Genomic DNA, 25,764 nt, shown 5'->3' with positions numbered 1-25,764 from the left:
GAAAAGCCATTTGGACACAGAAATGTCAACAGAACAGAATACAACATGGGTTAACTGAGAAGCTTCGGTACAGCTTCAAGTATGACTTGAATGTAACACTGAGGTACAGTATGGGGCAATGAGCCAGGATTCACGGAAGAGGAATGACAGAGGGTGTTATAGTTGAAATCACTGCTGTTCAACAGTCCACAGTGGCCTCTATCCCTTAAATCCTTTCCACTTCTCCCTCTCCTTATCTACACAGATTCAAAAACTACACGAGCCATGAGCGAACCCTTTTCCCTGTTGCTGATTATAATGTTGTTTTTACCAATCTGGTTTCATGGACTAGTGCAGATGAGGAGTAAGAAAGGAGCAGAGTGGGCCACTTTGAACATCTGGGCCTTAATCCAATGAAGAAAAGTGGGGCAGAGTGGATGGAAATCTTCTGGGACAGGACAGGAGTGACAGTGGGCAGGAACAGAGCCTCTGAGGAGAGTTTCACCGGCCCAAACATGATCAACACATCTTAAGATTGACTGAGGTTTAACTAAAGTGTTTGGCAAATGGTCGACTTCTTTAGACACTTTTGCCAATAGAAACCTTAATTCAAGAGGTTGATCAGCCATTAGAAAGATGTTTGTTTTTGATTCATGCCAGACTGAAGGTAAGTTTCTGCCCATGCTCTGTCCTTCCACTCTCCCTCTTAATGAACTACAATACCTTCAAATCCTGGGAACCAGATGGGGAAAGAGAAAAGAGGGTTATAACTATTACTTATGCTGTCAGGTCAGCAGTGCCATCTCGACTTCTTCCTTCTTGGTCTTCAGCATTCATTCCCCTCAGACATCCCTTTGACCACCACTAAATCCTTTGCAAATGTATAACATACGTCTCCATACTTGTATGCTGAGCGACAGTAAAAGCACCTCATGTGAGATCATCATTACATACAGGCCAATTCTATGCGGCTCACGAGGCTATAGTACCACCAACTCTATTTACTGCCACAGAAAGAGAGTGAGAGGAGGATTCATACCCGCCATTTGGCCTTTGCAAAGTTCTTCTCAAACTGGGCACACACACCATCCTTTAGGTTCTTCTCTGATGCACCATTCCCTGCAATCCTGCATGGCACAGGTGACAGACAGCATACAAGAGAGTGCAAAGTGTGCCAAAATATATTTTCTCTATATTTGCGGTTAAACATTGAATCGGGTCATATTGACCCGAAGGCGACAGGAGGGTCGAAAAATTGAATCGGGTCAAATTGACCCGAAGGCAACACAAGGGTTAAGTGAACACATTTACCATTCATGCCAAAGTGCATCCTGCGCGGTGATTCTCAGCATTTGATCCACTTCCATGAGTCGACAGACAAGTTCCTTAGCTGAGAAGGAAACAATGAAGACAAACGGTCAAATTTAAGTGGCATCTATCTCTTTGAAAAACCTATGTACACTTTAATAAATCATGAAGGATATAAGATGGTCATTTTTAGGTACATGACATTATGTTATCTATACTTTTCTCCATGCCAACAGCAATGCCTTATGTCATTTTAAATGTAACTTTGTATTGCCATCGTGTGGTGGAGCTCTGTACCTGTAGGTGAAATGTCATCCCAGTGTGGAGAATCAAACTCAAATTCACCGCCAACAATGCGACAGAAGATGATGCGATTATGTAGATCTGTGTTCTCCTCCTCTGTATCATCATAAAAAGGAGGGTTACCTGACAACCTGCAAAAAAACAGGAACATTCACAAAGAGAACGAGAAAAATAAGTTATTTTGAAACCATGTAAAGAACTACATGATATAGCCTTAATAAACAACAATGAAAACATTCAGTTGAAATTGCAGCTTTGTTTGTATTGGCCTGCTTGCTTTGGTAACTTTACTGATGGAAACTCACAGTATGAACATAATGACACCCACAGCCCAGCAGTCCACAGGACGACCATAACGATGACGAGCCACCACTTCAGGAGCTGAAAGACAGCAAAGAAAAGAGCAGACATACAAATAGAGAGAGAGAGAGAGAGAGAGAGAGATAGATAGATCTTTGAATGGCTGGGTTTTTTGTGTGGGAAAGAACTTTTTTTGTACATATTTGTACAATCAACACTTGAAATGATAAAGGCACTTGCAAATGACAAGGTAGTACAACATGTAAACCATGTGTTTACTAATTCACATTCATAATTCCACCATTCACAGACAGGGGCTCACTTTTTCCACATTCCTTTTCCTTGTTTATTTGTCTAATTACTCAGCTGAATAACTATGAATAACTATCCTGACCTTTCACTGTGGAGAACCAGGCCAAAGCAAAGTTCTATACTCCAAGTTGCCCCTGGAATAAACCTCAGAGAGAGAATGAGGGGAGTGAGATCAGAGGACATGGAAAGAGAGGGGCAGATGGAGGAGGGTGAGAGTTTCATGACTGTTTATCACTATAACTGTTTATCTCTGACATATTTTGATCTTCAAAAGCACATGGAAGTAAAGACATCCAATAGGTAAAGTATGCCCACAGGGCTTTATTCACAAACAGCCCTGCGGGCTGGAGGCTAAGCTAATGGAAGGACGTATGAGTTGACGAGAGATGGAGAAACCAAGAAGTAAAGTTCAAATGTACATAAAAACAAAACTACAAATAGTGAAAAGTAGTATACCTAAGTATTCTGGTGTTCCACAAGGCTCTGTGAGAGATCCGTTTTCAAACCGGGAGAGGTAGAAATCTCGCAGAACTACTTTGTTGTGGTTGTTTTCTGTGTAGTACATCAGGTTTTCCAGCTAAATAAATGAGGGACAGAATTAAGTATTCTCATCCAAATACACACAGACTGAAATCAAACACACTACTGAATTGGTTCAGTGCTGTAAATACATGGGAATTGATAATCAGCAGACAGCAAATAATAACACAAATGCAACCTGTAAAAAAAAATCAACAATGGCCCATTTAAGGATGAAGGAGTCAACAATGACCTTTTTTATTATTTCTTTCATGACAAGGTGATGATCAACCATTGCCACGTAACTGTTCATGTCTTCGTCTCATCACGGTTTTAAAAAAAAATAGTTTCGGATGTGGAGATTTAAAGGCTGTACAATGATTCAACAAGACTCACAAGAAATAAATGGCAAAAAGAGACAAAGATCCCTCTGACCAACAGTTTTTAGTGTCAAGTGCACAATAATGCAGCCTATAACAACCTGGAATACCAACAGGTTTGTTGCTTAAGCAAAGCATTTTTGAAAACATCACACTAGAAATAGAAAGTTTGTCTGGGGTTATCACTATTGGAAGGCAGATAAGGCAAACATATTGACCAGGAACATATCTTCTTAAAGGGAAGCCTCTTGGCTCTCTATTTCTGATCTGAACATTTATTTTTGTATTAAATTGCATGGGTTTGCAGGCTATTTGAGTCCAGACCCTATAATGTATATACAATATAGAAATAATCCATTTTCTACCAGGAGGGGGAGTCTGAAGCCCAAGACATGAAGTAATCCCCTCCTAATGGGTTGATAATGGGGACTAAAGATATTCATCTGTCTGTGTGCCTTTATCAAGTGAGATTGCATTAAGCAATGGTGATCGGGTTTACTCCCTTGTTAAAAAGGTTATCAAATGTTGAGTCATTAACTGAGATGGCAGTGCAATGCTTTCATGTGTTTCCAAAGAGATTCATCTGACTATACCCTGAAATTATTTTTGGGGAGGTGATGAAAAGTTGCCAATAATTTAGTCAATTTCTTCCTAGAAGCACGTCACCAGTCTTTTTACATGTTTGTTGTAATGAAACTCACCACACAGCCAAGGGAGAAAGAGTGTGAGTATGTACCTTGAGGTTCCTGTGAACTATGTTGAGGGAGTGTAAGTATGCCACAGCCTCGAGGACCTGCCTGATGACATTGGAAGCGTCTCTCTCTGTGTAATTCCCTTGGTCCAGAATCCAGTCAAATACATCTCCTCCTGTGGCTCTGCGTGCAGTCAAACACACGAAAACATCAGCACACTCATCGCAATATACAGTATATACAAATAAAAAGCTGGCGGGAATGTTAACCACATGTTGCAACAAGATAATTCACTTTAATCTTTCTGTAACACAGTTATCAAAAGCCTTGTGCTCTTGTTTTTGTCCATTAGTAAGGCAATCTGCTCCTACTAGCCTAAAGCTTGCACTGCTGAGGAATTAAAAATCTGCCTATTGGTCATAACTCTAAAAGACTTGGTTAACTCTAGAGACTGTATATGATGAGTGTAATCATCTTGTATTGCCCTCAGCACGAGGACTATTGTCTGGGCTAACATGTGAGCTATGAACAGACACCAACTCATAAACAAACTAATTCACACAAAGAAGACCGCATCACTTATCTCAGTGACAGAAGGGAAATCATTTTGCCACTCAGCTCCAATCAATGTTATTGCTTTCAAATAAAGTTCAAATAGTAAAATTCACAAGTCACAAGTGACGCGGATTGGGTCCACTCTGACGTATTGATCAGAAGCTCTCTGTCGAGGACAATATTCTGGCATAGCATCAGGACCACTGATTCATGTTGAGCCTGACTAAGAGCAAATACCTCATCAAATCTAACAACTTCCTCTGTTGCTGAGGGGAGAAACAGAGCACACAGTAATAAGAAGGTAGACTCAACCCATATCCTCCAGCTGATGGATTTGTGTGTGGTAAGGCACATGAGGGCACATACACAATTAAGACATGCACAACATTGTACAAGAAAGATAAATAGTGAACCAGGGAAGGAAACCCTTACAGTTCCTGGATGATCAAGTATTCTTTCCGGGTCTCAAATGTGTCTATCAGCTTCAGGATGTTTGGATGGTTGAGCCTAGAGGAGCAAAAAGGAGTCACAGACTGTAATCTTACAACAGTGAAGAGTCACACATGCAACTGAAGGGTGATAACTATTTATGGCCTTTTAATAGCCTTATATACAAAAAAGACTGCTTGGGAGTACATCTCTGATATCAAAAACAGTGCAAAGTAGAAGTTTGAAACACCTTACATTATTGACCAGGGTTATTGCATGGCTTGTGTGATTGGAAATGTTTATGTATATTCAAATCACAAATCATTCTCTCATTCTCCCTCTCTCCATCCCTAAATCATACATCCATCTGTCCTCAGACTGCGTACAATTTCAGGATCATGATTTCGTTCTTGGCAGCCTTGCGGACTTTCCTGCCGTCTTTCTTGAGGTATTTCTTGCAGACAAACACCTTGTCTGTCTGTCGGTCCTTTGCCAGGCACAGCTCGCAGAACTCCTTCCTACGCAAGAAGAGAAAAATAGAAAGACAGACAGACAGAGAAAGGCAGAGATGGTAAATATATGGATGTTTTTGATTACATCTAAAAAAAGAAGGCCAAAGATAGACACAACATGGAGACAACGTGCACTTGATATTTTAGTGAAATATAGTGAAAGACTTTAATTGAGTGGGTAGATATTGAGGTAAAATGGTCATACATAACAAATCCTTCAAATATGTAAAAATGCTCACTTTCTTTCTTAGCTTTAGTCAATCTAACAACACATTCATGTTAATAGAGCGGTCATTTTCTCTTTGTCACAGCCGTACCATCTTCATCTTCCTTGTTTTCACCACATTAAGAACATATGTACAGCAAATGTGTGCGCTTAATACTGAGTTCATGTTTGTGTGTGCTTGTGTGTGTGTGTGTGTGTTTGTGTGCATCTGTCTGTGTTATATAAAAGATGAACAGAAATCTCTGAGGCCAGATGCTGATCTGGATGCTGATGCCATATGGCCTCTTACTCTGATTGGTATGAGTGAATGTGTGTGTGTGTGTGTGTGTGTGTGTGTGCATGTGTGCGTGCATGTGTGTATGTGTGTGTTTCTGTGTCAAAGAGAGGTGTTCATGAGAAGACACATTTCAGTATTCGGCCATTCAAGCAGCAGCGATTCGAACGGCTCTTTGAGAATATGTCCAAAAGATTCTATGAAGCATGACACAGAATAGCTCAACTGAATAAATTATAGACTTCCAACATGGCGTTTCATGAACTGTCATGATCAAAATATACAGACAATTGGTAGGCTGAAAATATGTCTCTTAAGTCTGTAACACACAAGCCTCATGCTATTTACCGTCTGTAATGTCTTCAGTAAAAGCGTTTGATATGCCAAACCAAATCTGCAGGGGATATGATCCAATTTGACATAATTCATGAAAAGAATAAAGACAATTTGGGAATACTGGAATGTGTCCATGAATTCTACGTGGGAGAGGAGCGGAGGGGCGAAGCAAACGAGATTAATGCTTTAAGCTTTATGGTACTTACGCTCGGAGGACCTGTCCAATCTCATATTTGTCCGTGACATCAGACATGCTGTTGTAATTCCGCCCATCTCGCAGGGCAAGGCACCCAAATGGCATGACGGCATTCACCTAAGAAATGAAGACAAATACATTTCATTCACTGCAATACAAAGGGGGAAAGTAAAGCATGAATTATTTTGATACTTGATTTGACACCTTTAGGTAACACACAGATAAAGGGATTGCAGAGCAGCGTGGGCGAGCATGTTAAAGAGGAAAAGAGGTACTGATGAAACAATATGAAAGCCTCCAGTGGTTGAAGTCAGAGACACCAAGGGAGGTACTATTAGCCTTGAAAATATACAATATATTGTAGAACTACAAATACAGATACAAGTCCATTTCTGAACGAATCTGGATACTCACGCTTCTGGCAGCCTGGTTGCGTGCCAGCCCTGTCAACAGATACTAAACTACCCACTGAGCTGCTCTCTACTCTGCTAAATTCTACAGATTCGGTGCAACGTCTGTCAAGTTCAAGTTAAACTTTATTTATAAAGGGCAGTGTCCCTCCCTGTGTCCCTAAAGCAGCTGGCTTCCTCAGCAATCACTGGCGGCCTGACTAACCCTGACGCTGGGTTTTAATGACAGGAAAATTATCTTTTTGCTTGTAGTCTCTGTGTGTGTTTGTGTCTGGATTATTTCTTGTATCTAGATCAGTCCTAATGACCTCTATAACGTGCTAAACGACCTGAAAGTGAATGGATTTGAATTAATCCTGAAAAAAGCACATAAAAAACAAGTCTGGAGAGTCATGTTCTTTGACTTCTCCAGTGCCTTCAACACTATCCAGCCTTTGCTTCTGAGGGACAAGCTGGAGCAGTCCGGGGTGGACCACCACCTCACTACATGGATCCTGGACTACCTCACCAACCGTCCACAGTATGTGAGGATAGGGGGATGTGAGTCAGACCGGGTCTCCTGCAGCACAGGGGCTCCACAAGGAACCGTTCTGGCTCCATTCCTCTTCACCATCTACACCTCGGCCTTCAATTACAACTCTGACCACGTCTACCTGCAAAAGTTCTCTGATGACTCTGCAATTGTCGGCCTCATCTCTGCCGACGATGGCAGGGAATACAGAGAACTGAACCAGGACTTTTTGGAATGGTGTCAGCGGAACCGCCTCCACATCAACTCCAGTAAGACCAAGGAGCTGGTGGTGGACTTTCGCCGTGCTCATCGCTCAACTCCGGTACCAGTGAGCATCCAGGGACTGGACATTGAGATTGTAAAATCGTATAAGTACCTGGGTGTTCACCTGAACAACAAACTGGACTGGGCTGACCACGCACACGCACTCTACAAAAAGGGACAGAGCAGACTCTTTCTGCTGAGGAGGCTGAGGTCCTTTGGAGTGCAGGGAGCCCTCCTGAAGACCTTCTTTAACTCGGTGGTGGCATCTGCCATCTTTTATGGAGTGGTCTTCTGGAGGAGCAGCATGGCAGCGGCTGACAGGAAGAGGCTGAACAAGCTGCTAAAGAAGGCCAGCAGCGTGCTGGGTGCCCTGTGGATACTGTGGAGGTGGTGGGGGCGGAGGATGATGGCAAAGCTCTCGTCCCTGATGAACCACGCCTCCCACCCCATGCAGGACACTCTGGCAGCTCTGCACAGCTCCTTCAGCCACCGGCTGATTCACCCTCGGTGTCTGAGGAGAGGAACCACAAGTCCTTCCTTCCTGCTGCTGTCAGGCTGCACAACAAACTGCACAACAAACTGCAGTAGATCGCTGTAGATGCTGACAAACTAAACACTTTACTCAGCACTTTACTTTGTTTTCCCCTTGTATATTTAGTTTCCTCTGTATATTTAGTATTTTAGTTTTAGTATTGTTATTGTGTTTGGTGTTTTATTTTATTAATGCTCTAAGATGCACCTGCTGCTGTGATCCTGAAATTTCCCGACTGTGGGACGAATAAAGGGTTATCTTATCTTATCTTATCTTAAAAAAGTATAATTATATACATATAGATGTAATGTCCTATTATGTGTATCATGTCCATCCTTAAATAGCCTGTGACCCCACAGGAGGGCCCAAACACCCAGGTAGAGAATCCAGGATCTAGACAGTGAATCAGCAATCGATATATACCATCTCACCACGGTCCTCAGGCAATGCTCACCCACATACTTTAACACTTCATCAACTGTAGGAAGCAGATCCCTGGAAGCTTCAGCCATCTATCCTCAATGTCCTTGTAAATGCCTGGCAATTGCTGTTGGATAATGTATTTGTATTGGTTCTCTTGACTTTCACTCAGTCTTTCTGATATCTATGTATACAAAGGCAAATCAATGGAATTGACCAAGTCAGGAACTATGTGATAGGAGTGGATGGTAGCTGTGAATCATGTGGTGATGCTCACGACAAACTCAGAATGCTTCAAATGACACAGAGAAAACTAAATATAATACATTGAGGTCATGGGGTGAAATCGCCTCAAAACCTTCACAAGAGGAAAATCCTTAAAACCAGTCTTTTAGTTAATTTTTCGTACTTTCAAGCAACTTAGAGATGTGGATCCTCTAGAGGGATATCTGAATATGAATACCCTAAAGTTTGGGACTGATAGCTGCAATTTAAAAAAGGTCCAAATGGTCAAATTGGGCCTTATTCTCTTATATTCGCATATTTTTTGATAAGTGCAAAAATGGTCATAATCTCCTAAATATTAGTCCTGGATATCCAAAATTGAACACAAACACTCAAGACAGGGCCTACAATGAGGTGAAGGGGTGAAATTTCCCCCAAAACACCCACAAAAGTTAATTGGCTGTCTGAAATCCAGGACTTGAAGAGGGTGTGTGGCTTTGTAAATCTGAGACCCTGTTAAGAGTTTGGGCTGATTTTAGCTTCTTTTTTTCTAAACATGTCAGATTTTAGCTTTCTTTTCCAGGTTGTAGCCACTCCCAAATGGGGCCCAACCATGTAGGCTGGCAATATCTAGCACTTAGCATCCCTGCTTGGTAGCGGTTTAAAAACGAAGAAAACAAATGCACTCCTTTGAAGGTTTTCAAGGAAGTCCTCAAATGTTTGTAATATATGAAAAATCTCAATTATGATGTTCTTCCAGTCTGTTGGACCAGTGCTCTGAGATGTTGGTGATGTTCTACCAGGCTGTTGGACCAGTGCTCTGAACTTCTCCGTACTCTGCTGGGGGAGCAGCATTGTAACTGGAGAAAACCAACCGACTCACTAAACTGGTGTGGAAGGCCAGCTCCATCATTGGCTGGAGGACTATCCGGAACAGGTGGAGAGGAGGACATGAAGAAATGTTTGTCCATATTGGAGAACATGGACCGCACCCTCTCCACCACCTACTGCAGGGACAGCGGAGCACGTTCTTCAACAGACTGCTTCAGCTCCGCTTCACAAGGACAGATACAGGAGAACCTTCCTGATACAGGAGAACATTCCTGATAGAGGATAACATTCCTGATACAGGAGAACCTTCATGATACAGGAGAACCTTCCAGATACAGGAGAACCTTCATGATACAGGAGAACATGCCTGGCAACTATTAGACTTTACAATAAATCACCTCTGGCCAGATCCTCCTCAAATTGAACAACATCAATGAACATTACACCGCTTTCACTTAATATACACTTAGATACACTGTATTTACTTTCATTTTTATAATTTTTTAAATGTCCTTTATTATTTAAATTCTTAAATGTAATATGTCCTGTCCTGCGATTTTATTTTATTGTATTGTATTCTTCAAATAATCTAGTTACTAGAGAAAACAGCACAGACAGCCAGAGACAGACAAGAGAACAGAGAGAGAGAGAGAGAGAGAGTTCAAAGGCGAGGCCAGGTGCAGTGATCAGAAAGCAACGATCACAGATTGAACTGTTGAACCCGGTTTCGCGCCACTATTCCGCAGTTTGAGCTGCGCGCTGCTCTCCTGCCACAGATTGAACAACAGCCTCCTGACATGACAGCTCTTCTTGAGGTAAGAATGCCAACTTAATTTAATTTCAGAGAGTAAAAGTTGTATTGAACGGGCAACGTTAGTGACACTTTGAGGTTTCTACTCGGCTCTCTGGTGAGGGGTTGAGCTAGCCTCATGTGAGCTAGCGGGTAGCTACTTTTGAATTCGAGGCATGGTGTTCTGCAGTTCTGTGTCGCCTTGGACGTCAAGAGTAAGTTAACTTAGCTATCTGATGGTTAAGTGTCTTCACGTTTCTTTAACATCGTCGATGTAACGTAGGTTGTCGGTTTCTGTGTTGAAGGAGCCAACATTAGCTTACTTTACCACATGTTAGCTCAGGCAATGTGTAGCTAACATTCGTATTATAGGTTCATTACTGTGGCAGGTGGGTTAAGACACCTGAGGGGTCACGTGCTACACACTGCATCTAATAACGACCATTTTATTGAAGTGCTTTGAAACTGGTTCCACGCAGACATGTGTAGACAAGCTCACATATACCGGAGCGGTCAGTCCGGACAGTCACGTGACCAGACACGTTATTGTACAGGTCTGTTCACGTGACGTCGGGACTGTTCACGTGACTGCTTTAAACTGCGCTGTGTCATATGCTGTCGGGACTGCTGGTAACGTGATGCTGTTGACGTGGTCTGGACTCTGTTCACGTGACTGTTGTTAACATGACGCTTATAACTGCGCTGTAGCGGACATGACGGCTCACAGCTCCTCAGAAGCTCCGTGAGCTGTCCAGTGAGGGGATGGTTTCATGATCAAATCTTCATTTACCGTCCACATTATCAGATGAGGACGTCACCAAAGAGTGTCCTTTGAGTCGATGTTTACATTTATGTACAGAAAATTAAGAACATTTAGTTTATCGTCAAATGCTAATTATTTTCTCCTGCCACCTTTCAGATATTGTCATCCAATTTGGATGGAACAACTTCGTGACCTTAATGACACCCAGCAACACGGTGAGATTATAATCTATTTAAATTCCCGAAGCATGACATTTTTTAAGATGTTTTTTCTTTATTTGTGTTAGAGCTAGAGAGACACACAAGCACCACAGGGGAGGATCTGCAGCAAAGGGCCCACCGGAAATCAAACCTTGGCCGCTATGATGACGACAACATGGGGCACTTGAGTGTGAATCTAGCCTTTTCATTTTGATTTACAACATTAGCATTGAAAAGAGCAAAAGTTGATGCTTGAGATGATTTTGGTTTTACTGAAGAGGATGTACGTCTTCCCCTTGTCCTTTATCTCCTTACTCTTTCTTTTTAGGTGTGACTACGACTACCAGCATGGACCTCAACACCTTCTTTGCTGTTCCACTAGTGTGACCCATGATCGGATACAAGTTGTCAAGGATAAACGGTGGTAAGTGGTTTTAAGTACAGTGTGTTAATTTAACAACAGAATAAATTGTTATTGTTGTAACCACTTTGTCATGTTGTAAATGCTATTTAAATTTATATTATTGTTAATCTTTTCAATTGTCTTTTTTCTGGCTGTAGAGAGAATCATGTCAGCCCACAGACAACCGATTGACCTGTGAGTCTTCAAGCAGTAATGATGACTACGCCTGCCTTAAGTTCCAGTTTCCTGAACATCATGTCATGTCTGCAGGAGATTCGGTCCCCACCTGTCTTCAGTCTGGACCTAATGACTCAGACACCAGTCTTGTCGAGGCTAAATCGAGGTAAGCAGTGATGTAGTTCAGTATAGCAAATGATAGGTGCAAGCACAACTCAAACCTCCCTCAATTGATCATCCTCAATTAATTTTCTTGTGGTTTGAACTGATATCCCCCTTAAATTTAGTTCCACGTATAGCAGAAACATTTAATTAATTCTATGGCATATCGTCATGTGTACTATCTTTCCCAAATCCACCCTAAATAGGTTTGCAACTCTGTCTTTGCACACAGGTGACATGTACTATAAATGTAATGGTAAATGCAGGAGGGCATTGTTTGCAATTGGACTGGGTCTCATTAAAACAATTTAAATGTAAGGCGGAGGAAGATATATCAGCTATTGTACACTGAGTATTTCAGTTATACAAATCCACAACAGGCTCGACTGTAATCTAGTTTATCCTTTTTTTGCAATAAAAATTGTGTTATTGCTTATAGGGGTACATCAAAAGGTTTTATGTTAGTGTATCTTAAAAAAATACAAACATGTTTTTAAATGATGGAATTAATTGGATGGGCTGTTACCCTGGTTGGAAACCCGAACCACGTGAAACGTGATGATGGTCTTGATTGCCTGTAGGCTGCAAGATTACAGACATGTAACACATTGTAATGCCTTTATGCTAAAATATGTCCTTATTCAACATTGAACCTGACTTATTAATATTGTTTAACTATAAAGGTGACTTTATCATTGGAGCTCAGTTTACCAGAAGGCAGTGAATGTGTATCTGTTTCAGCATCATGCTCAAGCACTGCATCAATCTAACTTTGCCTTTGCTTTGTTTTTTTGGCTGCAGAGAGGATCACCTGATGTCAACATACGAGTTTTCAAGAAGAACTTCCTGAACTTTGTGTCTGTGTGAGACTCTACCATGCTGGGTGCCCTCTTCAGTCAAGTCTGGACACAGCGACTCATTGCTCTTAATCAACTCTGGGCAAGTGGCTAATCTTTGCTTATTCATGGGATATCCTTCATGTCCACATCCTGTTTCTTCAAGATCTCAACAATGCTTTGTGAGTATACAACACATGTGAGTGGATCAGTTCAACCTGTTTTTCACAGAATGTTAGTTTCTTAAGGTTTTCATCAACGATGGTTTGTATCTTGTTTTCCAAAAGGTGTTATTAAGATATTTCCATTTGTAATTTACAATAATCAAATGTTGACTGTAAAATCTATGCCAACCTATTGTTATACACTGTACCATGTTTTTGCAAAGGAATTCTGGTAACTTTAGTTGCCAGCAACTTCCTTTGAACTTTGTAATAAAATACCGTAACTGTAATAAAGTTTACAGTATAACTGTTGTTTTACAAAACTTACTGTCATGTCTTGTATGTTCACCGTTAATTGGAACTTTTCAATAAAGTACCATAATATATTATACAGTTGTACTGTGTTTTTCATTGGGTTTACAGAAGAACTACACATTTCTAGTATGATATACATTGTCAAATTACTGATTTTAAGCATATTATGGTATTTCTCTCTAAATTTCATGATATTCCAAGAATATTGCATGAGCATTGGATGCTAAATTTAAGGAAACTTTCCTACATATTGAGAAAACAATTCTTAAATTTGTCATTGTATCAAGACAAATGTACTTGTTTTTAGTGTAAAATTACTTATTTTAAGATGTATTGCCTAACATATAGCCTTATTGCAAGATGATGGTACTTTCATTTCCAGATTTTAAGCACATTTGCCTCCATATTGAGAAAATAATTCTTACATTTTTCATTGTATCAAGACGAATGTACTTGTTTTTAGTGTAACATTACTTATTTTAAGATATATTGCCTAACATATATCCTTATTGCAAGATGATGGTACTTGTATTTGCTGAATTTAAGCACATTTTCCTACATATTAAGAAAATAATTCTTAAATTGTTTCATTGTATCAAGACAAATTTACTTGTTTTTCATCTGGCTACACTAGTTTTAAGATATTTGTGGGTTCTTCAAGGCTAGATACTTTTACTTGTTTTAAGAAATCTTGGCAAGTCAAATTTTCCTGTTCTGTTGGCAGATAATTTGGCTTATTTCAAGTAATATTCCCTCATTTTATTACTTTTTTTTCTTGTTTTTTGAGGCCGAGTTTTTGCAGTGAAGGAGCTGGTGGTGGACTTTCGCCGTGCTCATCGCTCAACTCCGGTACCAGTGAGCATCCAGGGACTGGACATTGAGATTGTAAAATCGTATAAGTACCTGGGTGTTCACCTGAACAACAAACTGGACTGGGCTGACCACGCACACGCACTCTACAAAAAGGGACAGAGCAGACTCTTTCTGCTGAGGAGGCTGAGGTCCTTTGGAGTGCAGGGAGCCCTCCTGAAGACCTTCTTTAACTCGGTGGTGGCATCTGCCATCTTTTATGGAGTGGTCTTCTGGAGGAGCAGCATGGCAGCGGCTGACAGGAAGAGGCTGAACAAGCTGCTAAAGAAGGCCAGCAGCGTGCTGGGTGCCCTGTGGATACTGTGGAGGTGGTGGGGGACGGGAGGATGATGGCAAAGCTCTCGTCCCTGATGAACCACGCCTCCCACCCCATGCAGGACACTCTGGCAGCTCTGCACAGCTCCTTCAGCCACCGGCTGATTCACCCTCGGTGTCTGAGGGAGAGATACCACAAGTCCTTCCTTCCTGCTGCTGTCAGGCTGCACAACAAACTGCACAACAAACTGCAGTAGATCGCTGTAGATGCTGGCAAACTAAACACTTTACTCAGCACTTTACTTTGTTTTCCCCTTGTATATTTAGTTTCCTCTGTATATTTAGTATTTTAGTTTTAGTGTTGTTATTGTGTTTGGTGTTTTATTTTATTAATGCTCTAAGATGCACCTGCTGCTGTGATCCTGAAATTTCCCGACTGTGGGACGAATAAAGGGTTATCTTATCTTATCTTAAAAAAGTATAATTATATACATATAGATGTAATGTCCTATTATGTGTATCATGTCCATCCTTAAATAGCCTGTGACCCCACAGGAGGGCCCAAACACCCAGGTAGTGAATCAGCAATCGATATATACCATCTCACCACGGTCCTCAGGCAATGCTCACCCACATACTTTAACACTTCATCTACTGTAGGAAGCAGATCCCTGGAAGCTTCAGCCATCTATCCTCAATGTCCTTGTAAATGCCTGGCAATTGCTGTTGGATAATGTATTTGTATTGGTTCTCTTGACTTTCACTCAGTCTTTCTGATATCTATGTATACAAAGGCAAATCAATGGAATTGACCAAGTCAGGAACTATGTGATAGGAGTGGATGGTAGCTGTGAATCATGTGAGTGATGCTCAGGCAGCTTTAGAGATGAGGACTTCAGGACGGAGAGAGACAGAGAGAAAGACAATAACTGAGACAAATGGCAAATGTGATGTGATGACTATGAATGGGGAGACAATAGAGATCCTCAGAGGTGATGACATTTTGCAGGTACTAATTTAGGATTAAGGAATGAAAATCAGTGATGTAATCTATGTCGTATCTCTCTCTCTCTCTTTCTCTGTGTGTGCGTATGTAGCATCACCATTGTAGATGATAGGGGCAAAGGTGCTTCTGATCTATGGTGGAGGCGGGGGCTGGAGAGTACTGCGTAATCCCAGTGCTGGCCCAAATCTCTCATCTGTACCCCTAATCCAGAGCGCTGTGATACACTATTTGTGTGTATTTGAGTGCATGCACGAAGGTATGTGTCTGAGCAAAGTGAAAAGGTTGACGCGAATATGTCACGTGTCATTATGAGTTTGAGCAGAAGGTTGTGTGTATGTGTGTGTGTGTGTGTACATGTTTGTCCATATGTAGCCTACGCCCTTGTGTGAGTGTAATGTCCCAGGGAGACCGAGGGAAATTTAGCAGTGGATTGAAAAGGTCTAGTTTTGCCAGACGATTATGTAAGCACAAGGTCCAGGACAGCGAACGTGAAGCTGGCCAAGCAATAAATGTCAGCAGATAAACTTGCCAAAACCTTTTGAGATGCTTAATGTATTTAAACACTATAGTTAGAAACAGTTTTTAATATTTCGCTGTCTCTAAAACCTGTTTCCTCTCTCCACTGTTACCAAATCTATGATTGTATCGCTAAATCTGTACACAGAAAAGGAACTTTTCCTCCATTTGTTTCAGTCAGTATGGGTTTAACTCCAGCTGAACCAAAAGATGCAACGTGTAAAATCTGCCATTGGGTCCAAACGATCTCAATTTACAGTAAAAAAAAAAGGAAAAAAAGAAATGTGAACCACTTCCGAATACCAGGGTAAGTATGCGCAGAAGTTGCAGAAAATCTGAGAGCCGTTCAAAATAACATTGCAATTTTATAATCCCGGGGCGTCTGATCCCGGGAAACTGTCCCAATTTCGCCCTAGTTCAGCCAGATTTCTCTGATTTCACACAGGTTAGACACAGTGCTCTACCAGTCCGCTGTGACCCCCTGCACTGGGGCTTGTGCCAGCTGAATGCGAGTTGCTACCGCGAACCTCTAACTGACAGACTGAACTGTCTGTCAAGAAAACATTCCCATGGTCCAGACCTTTGAATCCGCCCACTCCACCGAGTTCAAATCGACCGATTTGTCTGGTATTGTGAACAAACCGTGGTTTCTCGGTTGAAAATGAGCGCCATTGATGATTCACCTATCAGCGCCAAAGGCGGGACTGAAGCCATTGCCCAAGCAATGTGGGACTAAAGATGAAAACAGGGCAGCTCTACTTTTGTGTCCTCTTGTGTAGGACTGAGTGGACTCTACAGTAACAGAAGATATATCTGCAACACAGACATATTTGACACATTGTCAAAACTGTAAGCTCTTCACATTCTGTTGAGAATGTTAGTTAGAAATTCTTTTAAATGTTTAAACAAAAGATCTGGCCAAATCTCAAAACATTTCAAATGATGCTCTTCCCTTTTCCATATGAATTATCTGAAGGCTTGAAGGTCAGCTGTCTTAATAAAGATTTTTTTTTTTAAACTATGTGTATCGTAGTTGTGAAGATTGGAATTTATCACTGGTGATTGTTTGTCCCCCTAAAAACTCAGATTACTTGAATACTGAGTTTGTACAAATCTTGAAGTTAACAGAGAGTGGAAGAGGATAACGGAGGATATGAGAAGAAAGGATATTAAAAAGGGTGAGAGGAAAAGATGGGCGATGAGGAAAGAGGTGAGAAATGGTGGGAAGAGAAAGGAAAGCTGACCAAGTGAAAAGAATAGAGAGAACATAGTCTACTTGAGGAAAACGTGGATACAAAGATGTGCAGAGGCAGATTGAGAGTACCTCTCAACATCACAGCTTCACAACTATGTGCGTGTGTCTGTGCACGTAGGTATGTGCCAACAGGCTATGTGTGATAAAGTGTTGTGTGACTCGTTTCTAAGGGCTGTCCCAGAAGTCAGATAGCATTTGAAGGCATGCTGACAGGGCAACCTCTCTGCAAAAAAAATTCAGAGCACGCATTCTGAATATCTGCTAGGTCGGTGGAGGTACCGAAATGTAAGATCAAATGAAAGCATTGAAGTACAATTTCTGACAAACTCAGTGACACCACTGATCTCTCAGCAGAAGGGGCTACTCTGAATCACTAAAATGCTGGATTCTGGGTGCTTTGACATTTCAGTGCCAGTAAATATGAATGTTTTCAAATACTATTCCATATTTTCTGCAGTCATTCCTCCATATTTATTTATGAGTTTGAAGCTATAATCCCAAACTATCCATACTTTGATGCCATGAAAAGATGATGGAACATCCAGTCATGTTTGTTGAGTTGTTTCATTCATCCTCATTGTTTGTTGGGAAACTGTCACCATTCGATCAGGTAATGTGACCGTGGTGATATGGTAGTCTTGGCTGCTGTGTCTCCTTCCAAAAAATGTGTAATTGTTGACATTGTGTTACTGTAAGTCAGTCATTAGTCACGTGAGTCCTGAGTATTATTTGTTATTTGGCTTATGGGAATCGCTAGTCAGTGAAGTTAACGTCAAATATGCTCTTTTCCCAAACCGAAGTGTTTTTGTTCCTTAAATTCTTCTCATATTGCTATTGAGTGTCAAAAGTGGTCCAGACAACTGGCCGCTCTGACATGATGAATCAAAACTGAAATTATAAATATTTAACAGATCAAATCATATATTTTGATCAAAAAGCTGCGTACATCTTTTTCTTTTATGGTTGAATTAATGGTGGAAGAAGAACGGTGTAGGAATGATATTATGCAACTCAATTTGTTGAACATTTGAGTGCACGCCCATTAACACACACAGGTAGGCGCAGACTCAGGTGTGAAGGCACACCGAGACATCACACTTTATCTTCAGCACCTTAAATCAAAGAGCTTGTGCCAGTCTGTGTGAGAGTGTCTGTGTGCTTTTTCACAAGTGTTGTTTAGGCTCCAACATGAATCAAATGGAATAGAGTTTCTTTTTATCAGCTCAGAGGGGAAGTGTCTTGAGAGGTTCTCGGCGTCAAGGTTATTCTAAGAAAATCTGTTTTTTACTGACACTGATGTCTTTAGCCATCCTTTCCTATTAAGCACAGGTGAAATAGGATAGTTACAAGATAATACAGGAAACAAAGAACAAATGAAAGAAAAGCAGTCTATTCTAGCAAGGTTATGTTCTGTTTGACAAGCTGCCATGACTAGTTTGGCATTTGATGTGTCTCCATTACAGAAAGCGGAGAACAATTGGAAACATATGTTATGTCAATATTTCACAGACTGCTGTGTGCGCAGCTGCTTTTGCCGATTCTTTCTTCGATGTCAGTGAAGTGGTTAGGTGTGTCAGTAAATCCTTGTCACTGTCATACAAATGCAGCACAAGCGATACAAATGCAACAACAACAGCACCCCACGATACAAATCCTGATATCTAGTCCAGTGATATCCAGTGATGCTGAATTGACTTTGACTTTGATAGGTGACACTATCTAAGATATGAAAAGATAAATAACAACATGTGTGTGAGTGTGTGCTCATAAACTATATATAGCAAGCATATCAATGTCAGAGCAGCAGAGATCACAGGCCTCGCATGTCAGACTCCATGTGAGCACAAACCACACGCTTACAGACAACTGTCCAACCTCCACATGCGTGTACATCCACACGTAAGCACACACATTGTACGGCTTGCTGCACGTCACGATACGCCTGTCCTTAATTGACAGAAAAGCGGAGAGAACATATCTGTCCCTCATTAGTGTTTGACTTGTCACTCCACCGATCACAGCAGCATGGACTCAGGTGCATGATTCTACAAGGATACCTTGTTTTGGCTTTAAACCAGACAGCGGGTTCATGTCATTTCAAGGCTTCTTTGTCTTCCCCTGCATTCTCCCTTTCTTTCTTTATGTTCCCCCTCCTGCACCAATGGCTGCCTCTGCTTTCATCTTTTGCCCTCACCCATCGCTTTTTTAGCAGAGCTCCGGCCTGAAAAGTTTAATGTTGGCAATTCCTCACCAAGATCAGGATAAGAACATCAGGGGTTATGACTGATGGCCACCCCTATTGTTCTAATCCTGCACTTAAAAACCACTAACCCTGTAGCCCCCTCAGTATGTGTGTAGATGAGTGAGCAGGCAGAATACATGAATACATTTTAGATGACACTCACACATATACACACACTTCCAGTATAAAGTGTCTGGGTCCAAAAAGCACTCACATGGGTAATTAAGCCCACCATTACAATCAGATTTTAATAACATTTGCAATAATTGGTTCCATAAATGTGCTCAGCACTTTTAAATTAATCATGCCATTAATCATTTGTATGGTGCTTGTGTGTGTCTTCATCGATGTATAACAAGACGTGGCAGGTGTAGCCTCATCCGTATTGATCAATCCAGACCGCTCATGATTTATTTGACTTAACACATAGAAAATATGGCCAACATTGACTTTTTCCCCAGCATCTATGGACATGATTTAAAATTCCTCAGAGGGCATTTCATTCGATTTACAGAATTGCAGCTGGTGTAATTAGGAAAGAAAAACCCAATGAATATTCTAGACACAGCTAAAAGCACTTTCATTTTGTTATTAATATAATTTACTCTTTCTGGTTAAAAATATAATGTTGTTAAACAGAGATCAGTCGATTCATTCCTACTGAGCTCATTGCCTGAGTTGAACCTTAGCGTTTTCGATCATGAGTGAAGCGCGCAGGAGCTCGAGGTTGGCCCCAGGCCTTATTAGGGTGGTGGGGAAAGCTCCCTGAGTAATGAATGCAGGTAGGGTGTCTTGTGAGTGCAGCCCTCAGACTGGCTCCTCCCATAACCCCAATCAAGGCCAGCTGGTACACCTGTTGACATAGCCTCATTCTTTTTTGACCCCTGTCCTCTGTCTCTATGGTGGCTCGTAGGGTTACATGTTACAGAAACTTGTCCAGCCCGTCACATATCTTAATACCCTGTGTTTTACGTTTTGTTTAATTGTTAAACCAACTGGGTTTGTTTGTTTATTTGTCTTGATTATTTTGGGTATTAGGTCCCTTTTTCTTTAGGTGATGTTGAGGGCCGTTGTTGGGAGGCTGTAGGCTGTGCCTACACCTTATGCATGCGTTTATAAATGTTGGGATACAAGTGTAAACGGCACCATTTCTGTTGTGAGGATTATTGTGTAGGCCTCCTGGGTGCTTCTCAGCGTAGTCCAGTTTTGCTTAGTTTATGTTGTGCTGGACATTTCCGAATATTAGAAATTGTGAGGTAGTTTAAAAGTTTTTAGTAAGGCCTAGGTAAGCGTATTTGGTTTCAGTAATTTTCATTTGTCCATGAATATTTTTTCATCCCCTGCAGCTCCGGATTCCTTAAAAAAAACCTTTGCTTTAAAAAACACGTCAAGACAAAAAACAGATAAAAGGACATTACTGTGCTTGTTAAAATGTGTGTGTGTGTGTGTGTCTGTGTGTGTGTGTGTGTGTACACTACAGGACACAAGAGTGAAAAAGAGGGTGAATGGATTTCTGAATACACACACTCTTACACAAAACCTTTACACAGTATTACGAGTTAGACGTGTGGATACCACAGAATGGTTAATATCTGTGTTTCATCCATACCTATTACATTGGCTTTTTCCACTGAGTTCCCAGTATGGGGTTTTCTTGCTGTGCTTGTTAAAACACACTATTTCCCGTATTTCTCACAGAGCAGTTCACATCTAAAAGGGGGGGGGGGGGGACATACACAAGGACAGTAACAGGCTTAATAAGGAAGCGCTCTAATGAAAATTCATCACATCGGCCCAGGGAGAGGAAGAAACACATTTCCACCAGATTCATGTTTCGTAACACACACACACACACACACCTACATCTACACACATGCGCACACACACACACAGACTCCTCACTCAAATAAACACACAGCACATGAATACTGCCTTATTATTTTAAATTATAGGAATTGTATGTTTCCTAACCTCCTAGCAGTCTGTCAGAAATACTTCCTGTTTCCTGTCCCCTCATTAGGAGAGTGGACCTGTGCAGGTCTTGCTCAGTAAGTGCGTCCTCGGGGAGAAGGGCTGCAGTACCCCTTTTTTTATTGTTTTGACAAAAATGTGTGCGTGTGTAGCTTACGTAGAATGATGCAATATGTGGTGGACAGACTTGCTCTTTCTGACACCAGAACAGCCTGAGGCGAAAACAGAAGGCACACACATACACACTGCATGTGTTACACAGACTGATGGATAGAGTGTGCCTTTTGTGTGAGAGAGAGAGAGAGAGATAAAAAGAGAGAGTGTGTGTGTGTGTGTGTGTGTGTGTGTGTGTGTGAGAGTAACATTGTGTGCAGAGAAGTTGAATAGACACTCATGCGCACAACATCTCACAAAAAGTCACAGGAACAACAAACAAGCACTTCCTCTCCAAGTTGGACGTGAAATAAAAAAGAAGATATCCACATGACAGCTAGCTAGAGAGTGATGGAGGGTATAAGGGGATCACAAACAAGGAGGAAAAGGAAGACAGTCATACATATATTACATAAATCAATTCCATAAAGCATACATTTGCATTTGCATATTTAGAGCATTTCTCTTGTAAGACACAAAACTGTAGAACTATTTATAAACAAAAGCATGAGCCTGCTCTCTCTCTCTCTCTCTCTCTCTCTCTCTCGCTCTCGCTCAGAACAATGACTCTACCATGTGTGTGCTTCTTTGGCTGTCTTACACTTTCTATGTATTTGGCAAGTACAACATGTGAACTGATGATGGCAACAGATGAATGGAATACTTGAATAAATCCCATTCAACTCCATTGCCCTGCAAGAAATCGCACATTTGTGAAGCCTCGAATGATCCGTTTTTTTTAGATTCTGCGAGAGGTGTTCATGTAACTTTTGAGGTCATAGTAGTATTGCACTGGATTGCATTATATTAAAGAAGCTAATGTTTTGTCTCACCCATCAGGCTACTGGATGTGTTATATAAGATGTCCCTCATATTATGTTCTCAAATTAAACATTAAGGGAGAGGAAGTATCTAATAAAATGGCAGCGCAATCGTATTTTTTGGTACGAATGTGTAAAGACGTTACATTTATTGCGTCCGCATCCCGTGAACCACATATGAACCACACCAATCATTGTTGAGCTGTGAGCACATGTGCCTTCAGAGAATTGTGTGCTTCTGCGTGGAGCGAGGACACAGTAAATACTGCCAATATAAAACAATTAATTTAATGAAAATGTCCCATACCTGGAAATTAGATTTGTTTAAATAATCGCTCATGTGGTATTTGTTGATTTTAAAATGCTGGTTTTGCTCTTTAATGATGATGGAGAATTTTATTTTGAAAAAGCTCATGTATACATTTAGCTTTTTGACACACATCTGCTTACAAACACAGTGAAGGAGCCACCCAGATGTTGTCTCCAGTTTTCTGGATGACCATCAATCACAAATCAATGTATTCCATTTAAAAACGGTTCACTGTTATATTTAGTTTACAGTTATAGCATATTTTAAAACAAGACTTCCAACTCTGCAGCTACAGATATTTTCTGACTGATCTACTTATTCTACTGCGAATGCTTCCTCTTTATCCTGATGTATAACAATGAAAAATGTCTTTACTGTGAATACATATTGTATTTATAAACCTTTCGGAAGTAGAAAACAAAAATAAAACTACATATCGTGCTTCACTCATGCATGCAAAGACGTAATGCAAAAAGTTTGTGATGCAGAAAACATTGCCCTGCCAGGCAGATATGACCATGTCGCACATGACTCACGTGTCAAACATTAAACCACTGAAGTAAACGACTCCTGTCAGCTCTGACACAAGTGCATCTCACAGAATGCCACGTAAACGCCAGGAAAGAATGAAGCAGGCAATGTTGCTAATGTTTCAGAAGTTTGAGATCACAATAAAACATTCAAAGGATATGTAATACTCAGGGGATGGAATGTGGAAAGCTGATGGCAGTGTCTACCTATTAGTGTGTGAGTGTTCATTATACATGTGTGATTGTGACTGGAGTCAGTGGAGGGGAACAACCTTCTCTGCCAAGTGGATTCCTCCCCTAACATCGGGTTGAAGAGCTGAGCGCGTGTGCACGGACACACTCAGAGGCGCACAACGTTTCAAGGACTTGAAATGAACCTCCCTTTAAGTCCATGAGGGATGATACTATTATCAAACAACTTCATTTGTGTGTGTGTGTGGGTGTGTGTGTGTGTTGGAGGAGCTCCTCTGTTTCAACATAATCCACTTTTGGATGCTTCAGAAAAATAATATACTCTCTCTCTCTCTCACACACACACACACACACACACACACACACACACACACACACACACACACACACACCTTTGTTCACTCTCTCTGTCAAACACACAAAGACACAAATGCACCCACCCACGATCCACCTACACATATACATGCACACATATACATGCACACACACACACACACACGCACGTGTTCAGCCAATGGTCTCTGGGGAATAAATTAAACTGCAAAACCTTCTTTACCAGTATTCATTTGTGTGTATGTGTGTTTGAGTGTGTGTGTGTGTGTGTGTGGCCATGCACATTAAGTCATGTGTGTGTGCCATCGATTCAAACTGCATTAATTAATTATTTGTGTAGTCTTTAGACACCGCGCAAAGTGCCTCTCCAAAAAAAGACCTAAATTAAGAGGCTCAATTCACACCTCAATTTGCATGCACTCAAACACACGCACGCACACGCGCACACACACACACACACACGCACACGTACACACAACATGGTAAGAGTGAAATGGAGAGAGACACATGCAGATGCACACACAATCTAACACTCAGACATAAGCGATCACATCTCTCTCCGAGCCGGGATGTAAAGCTAATCGTCAGCAAAGAAAACTCCACCATCTTCCCACTTTTACTCCATTCATTCACTAGAACTGTTCTCTGCCTTTTATCTCGACTGTATGTTACATCTCTGATTCCTTTTGACTGATCTGAGGCAAACCTCCAGCGACCAAGAACTTCCGCAGGGAATATGGAAGACAAGATGTCATGAGCCTGAACCGCTCCATTGACTGCAAAAAAATTAAATAAAAAAAGACTTTCAGAGCAGCATCCTGGTGACTCTGTTCTCTCTGTTTTATGAAACAAAAATGAACAGATTCATCTCTCTGTTTTATGAAACAGCTGTGTGGCTCTCAACATGCATTTTATTACAGTAACCATTTTGTCACAGTTTCTTCTTGTAGTAGATGTTGAACTTTGAATCAAATTATTTGTTCAATTGATCTGGCTAAATAAATGGTTGCATAGAATATTGCACAGTATTATACATAATAGCAATGGTCACCAATTCCCCCTTGGAAACATGAAACATTTATTCTCTCCAGATTTAGTTTAAACCCAAGGCCTATGCATAATTTAACTCTCAAGGTTCATCTGTTTTGTGCCTTTTTTAATTTCAGCATAATGCAGCTGCTCATTATAACCTTCAATGTTGCATTTGAGTTTCTGGGTTTAAGGGACAGCTCTGCTATGTGAGGCTTTAGTCAGTGGTTGTTTCTGTTTTAGTCACATCTGCAGTAATCTGAATCCTGAAGGCTTTGCCTCACACACGTGTATACACACTTATGTTCTAAAAAAGTAAGCACAGGGACTATGGACACGTGTTGTTACATATTCAAATGCTGAAGCCATATATCAGAGTACTGTAAATGCTGGAGTGTCTGCTGTTCCACCGACTATAGGGTGTGAAGCAGGTAGAGACCGAGCAAAGGCCAAACCGTGGTTATGTTGGGGTATTTATAGACATATTCATAACATGGTCACACATTGTGCTACTACTGCACTAGCACCTGTGTGTGTGTGTGTGTGCATGTGATGAGAACTAGTCTGCTCAAGCACAAGTCTTGAGATGAAAATTAGGTTATCTGGTCTCATGGGAAAGTGGGAGAGACAGAGAGAGAGAGAGAGAGAGAAGGGCAAGAGACTGGACACAATTTATGATGAATACAGAAGAGAGAGAGAGAGAAGGAGCAGTAAGGAAAAGAAGACTGATGAAAGAATGACTGGGCATGCTCCAGTTTGGGCATGTCAGCAACACGTAATCACACACAGATGAAGCCACCTATGTTTTTTAGGATATGTGTAAACCCTGTACATATTGTTCACTCTTAAGTTTATTATTCCATGTTGGTTAGTTTCAGGTGGCCACTGGTCCTTTTTGTTTAATCCGGGTTTTTTTTCTGAGTTTGGGTCCATTTAACATAATGGATAATTCTGCAG

The 25,764-nt window shown here is 41.1% G+C and overlaps 1 protein-coding gene and 1 long non-coding RNA gene across 5 annotated transcripts in view; one reads left to right on the top strand and one right to left on the bottom strand.

The window, feature by feature from the left end:
• camkvl (CaM kinase-like vesicle-associated, like) overlaps positions 1-25,764 on the bottom strand; it is a 42,152-nt gene that overhangs the window by 3,052 nt on the left and 13,336 nt on the right. Inside the window, exons 2-10 of the mRNA XM_056422777.1 lie at positions 6,332-6,438; positions 5,164-5,295; positions 4,781-4,855; positions 3,838-3,976; positions 2,659-2,779; positions 1,896-1,971; positions 1,585-1,721; positions 1,291-1,369; positions 1,019-1,106 (exon numbers count right to left, since the gene is read on the bottom strand). Of these exons, the coding sequence (XP_056278752.1) occupies positions 1,019-1,106; positions 1,291-1,369; positions 1,585-1,721; positions 1,896-1,971; positions 2,659-2,779; positions 3,838-3,976; positions 4,781-4,855; positions 5,164-5,295; positions 6,332-6,426 (942 nt within the window). The 5' untranslated portion in view covers positions 6,427-6,438. The remainder of the gene's footprint in view (positions 1-1,018; positions 1,107-1,290; positions 1,370-1,584; positions 1,722-1,895; positions 1,972-2,658; positions 2,780-3,837; positions 3,977-4,780; positions 4,856-5,163; positions 5,296-6,331; positions 6,439-25,764) is intronic.
• On the top strand, positions 10,246-13,337 carry LOC130199391 (uncharacterized). 4 transcript variants are annotated; one of them, XR_008832817.1, is made up of 7 exons: positions 10,253-10,329; positions 11,224-11,282; positions 11,354-11,457; positions 11,596-11,691; positions 11,829-11,865; positions 11,941-12,013; positions 12,811-13,335. It is a non-coding gene; the product is annotated as an uncharacterized LOC130199391 (long non-coding RNA). The 4 variants fall into 4 exon arrangements; XR_008832816.1 differs by having other exon boundaries at positions 10,246-10,329; positions 11,360-11,691; positions 12,811-13,337; XR_008832815.1 differs by having other exon boundaries at positions 10,246-10,329; positions 11,354-11,691; positions 12,811-13,337.

The sequence above is a fragment of the Pseudoliparis swirei genome, chromosome 9 (genome assembly GCF_029220125.1).
Source record: "Pseudoliparis swirei isolate HS2019 ecotype Mariana Trench chromosome 9, NWPU_hadal_v1, whole genome shotgun sequence".
Classification (NCBI taxonomy): domain Eukaryota; kingdom Metazoa; phylum Chordata; class Actinopteri; order Perciformes; family Liparidae; genus Pseudoliparis; species Pseudoliparis swirei.
Note: the sequence above shows the minus strand (reverse complement) of the source record. Positions and strands in the feature narration are given on the sequence as shown.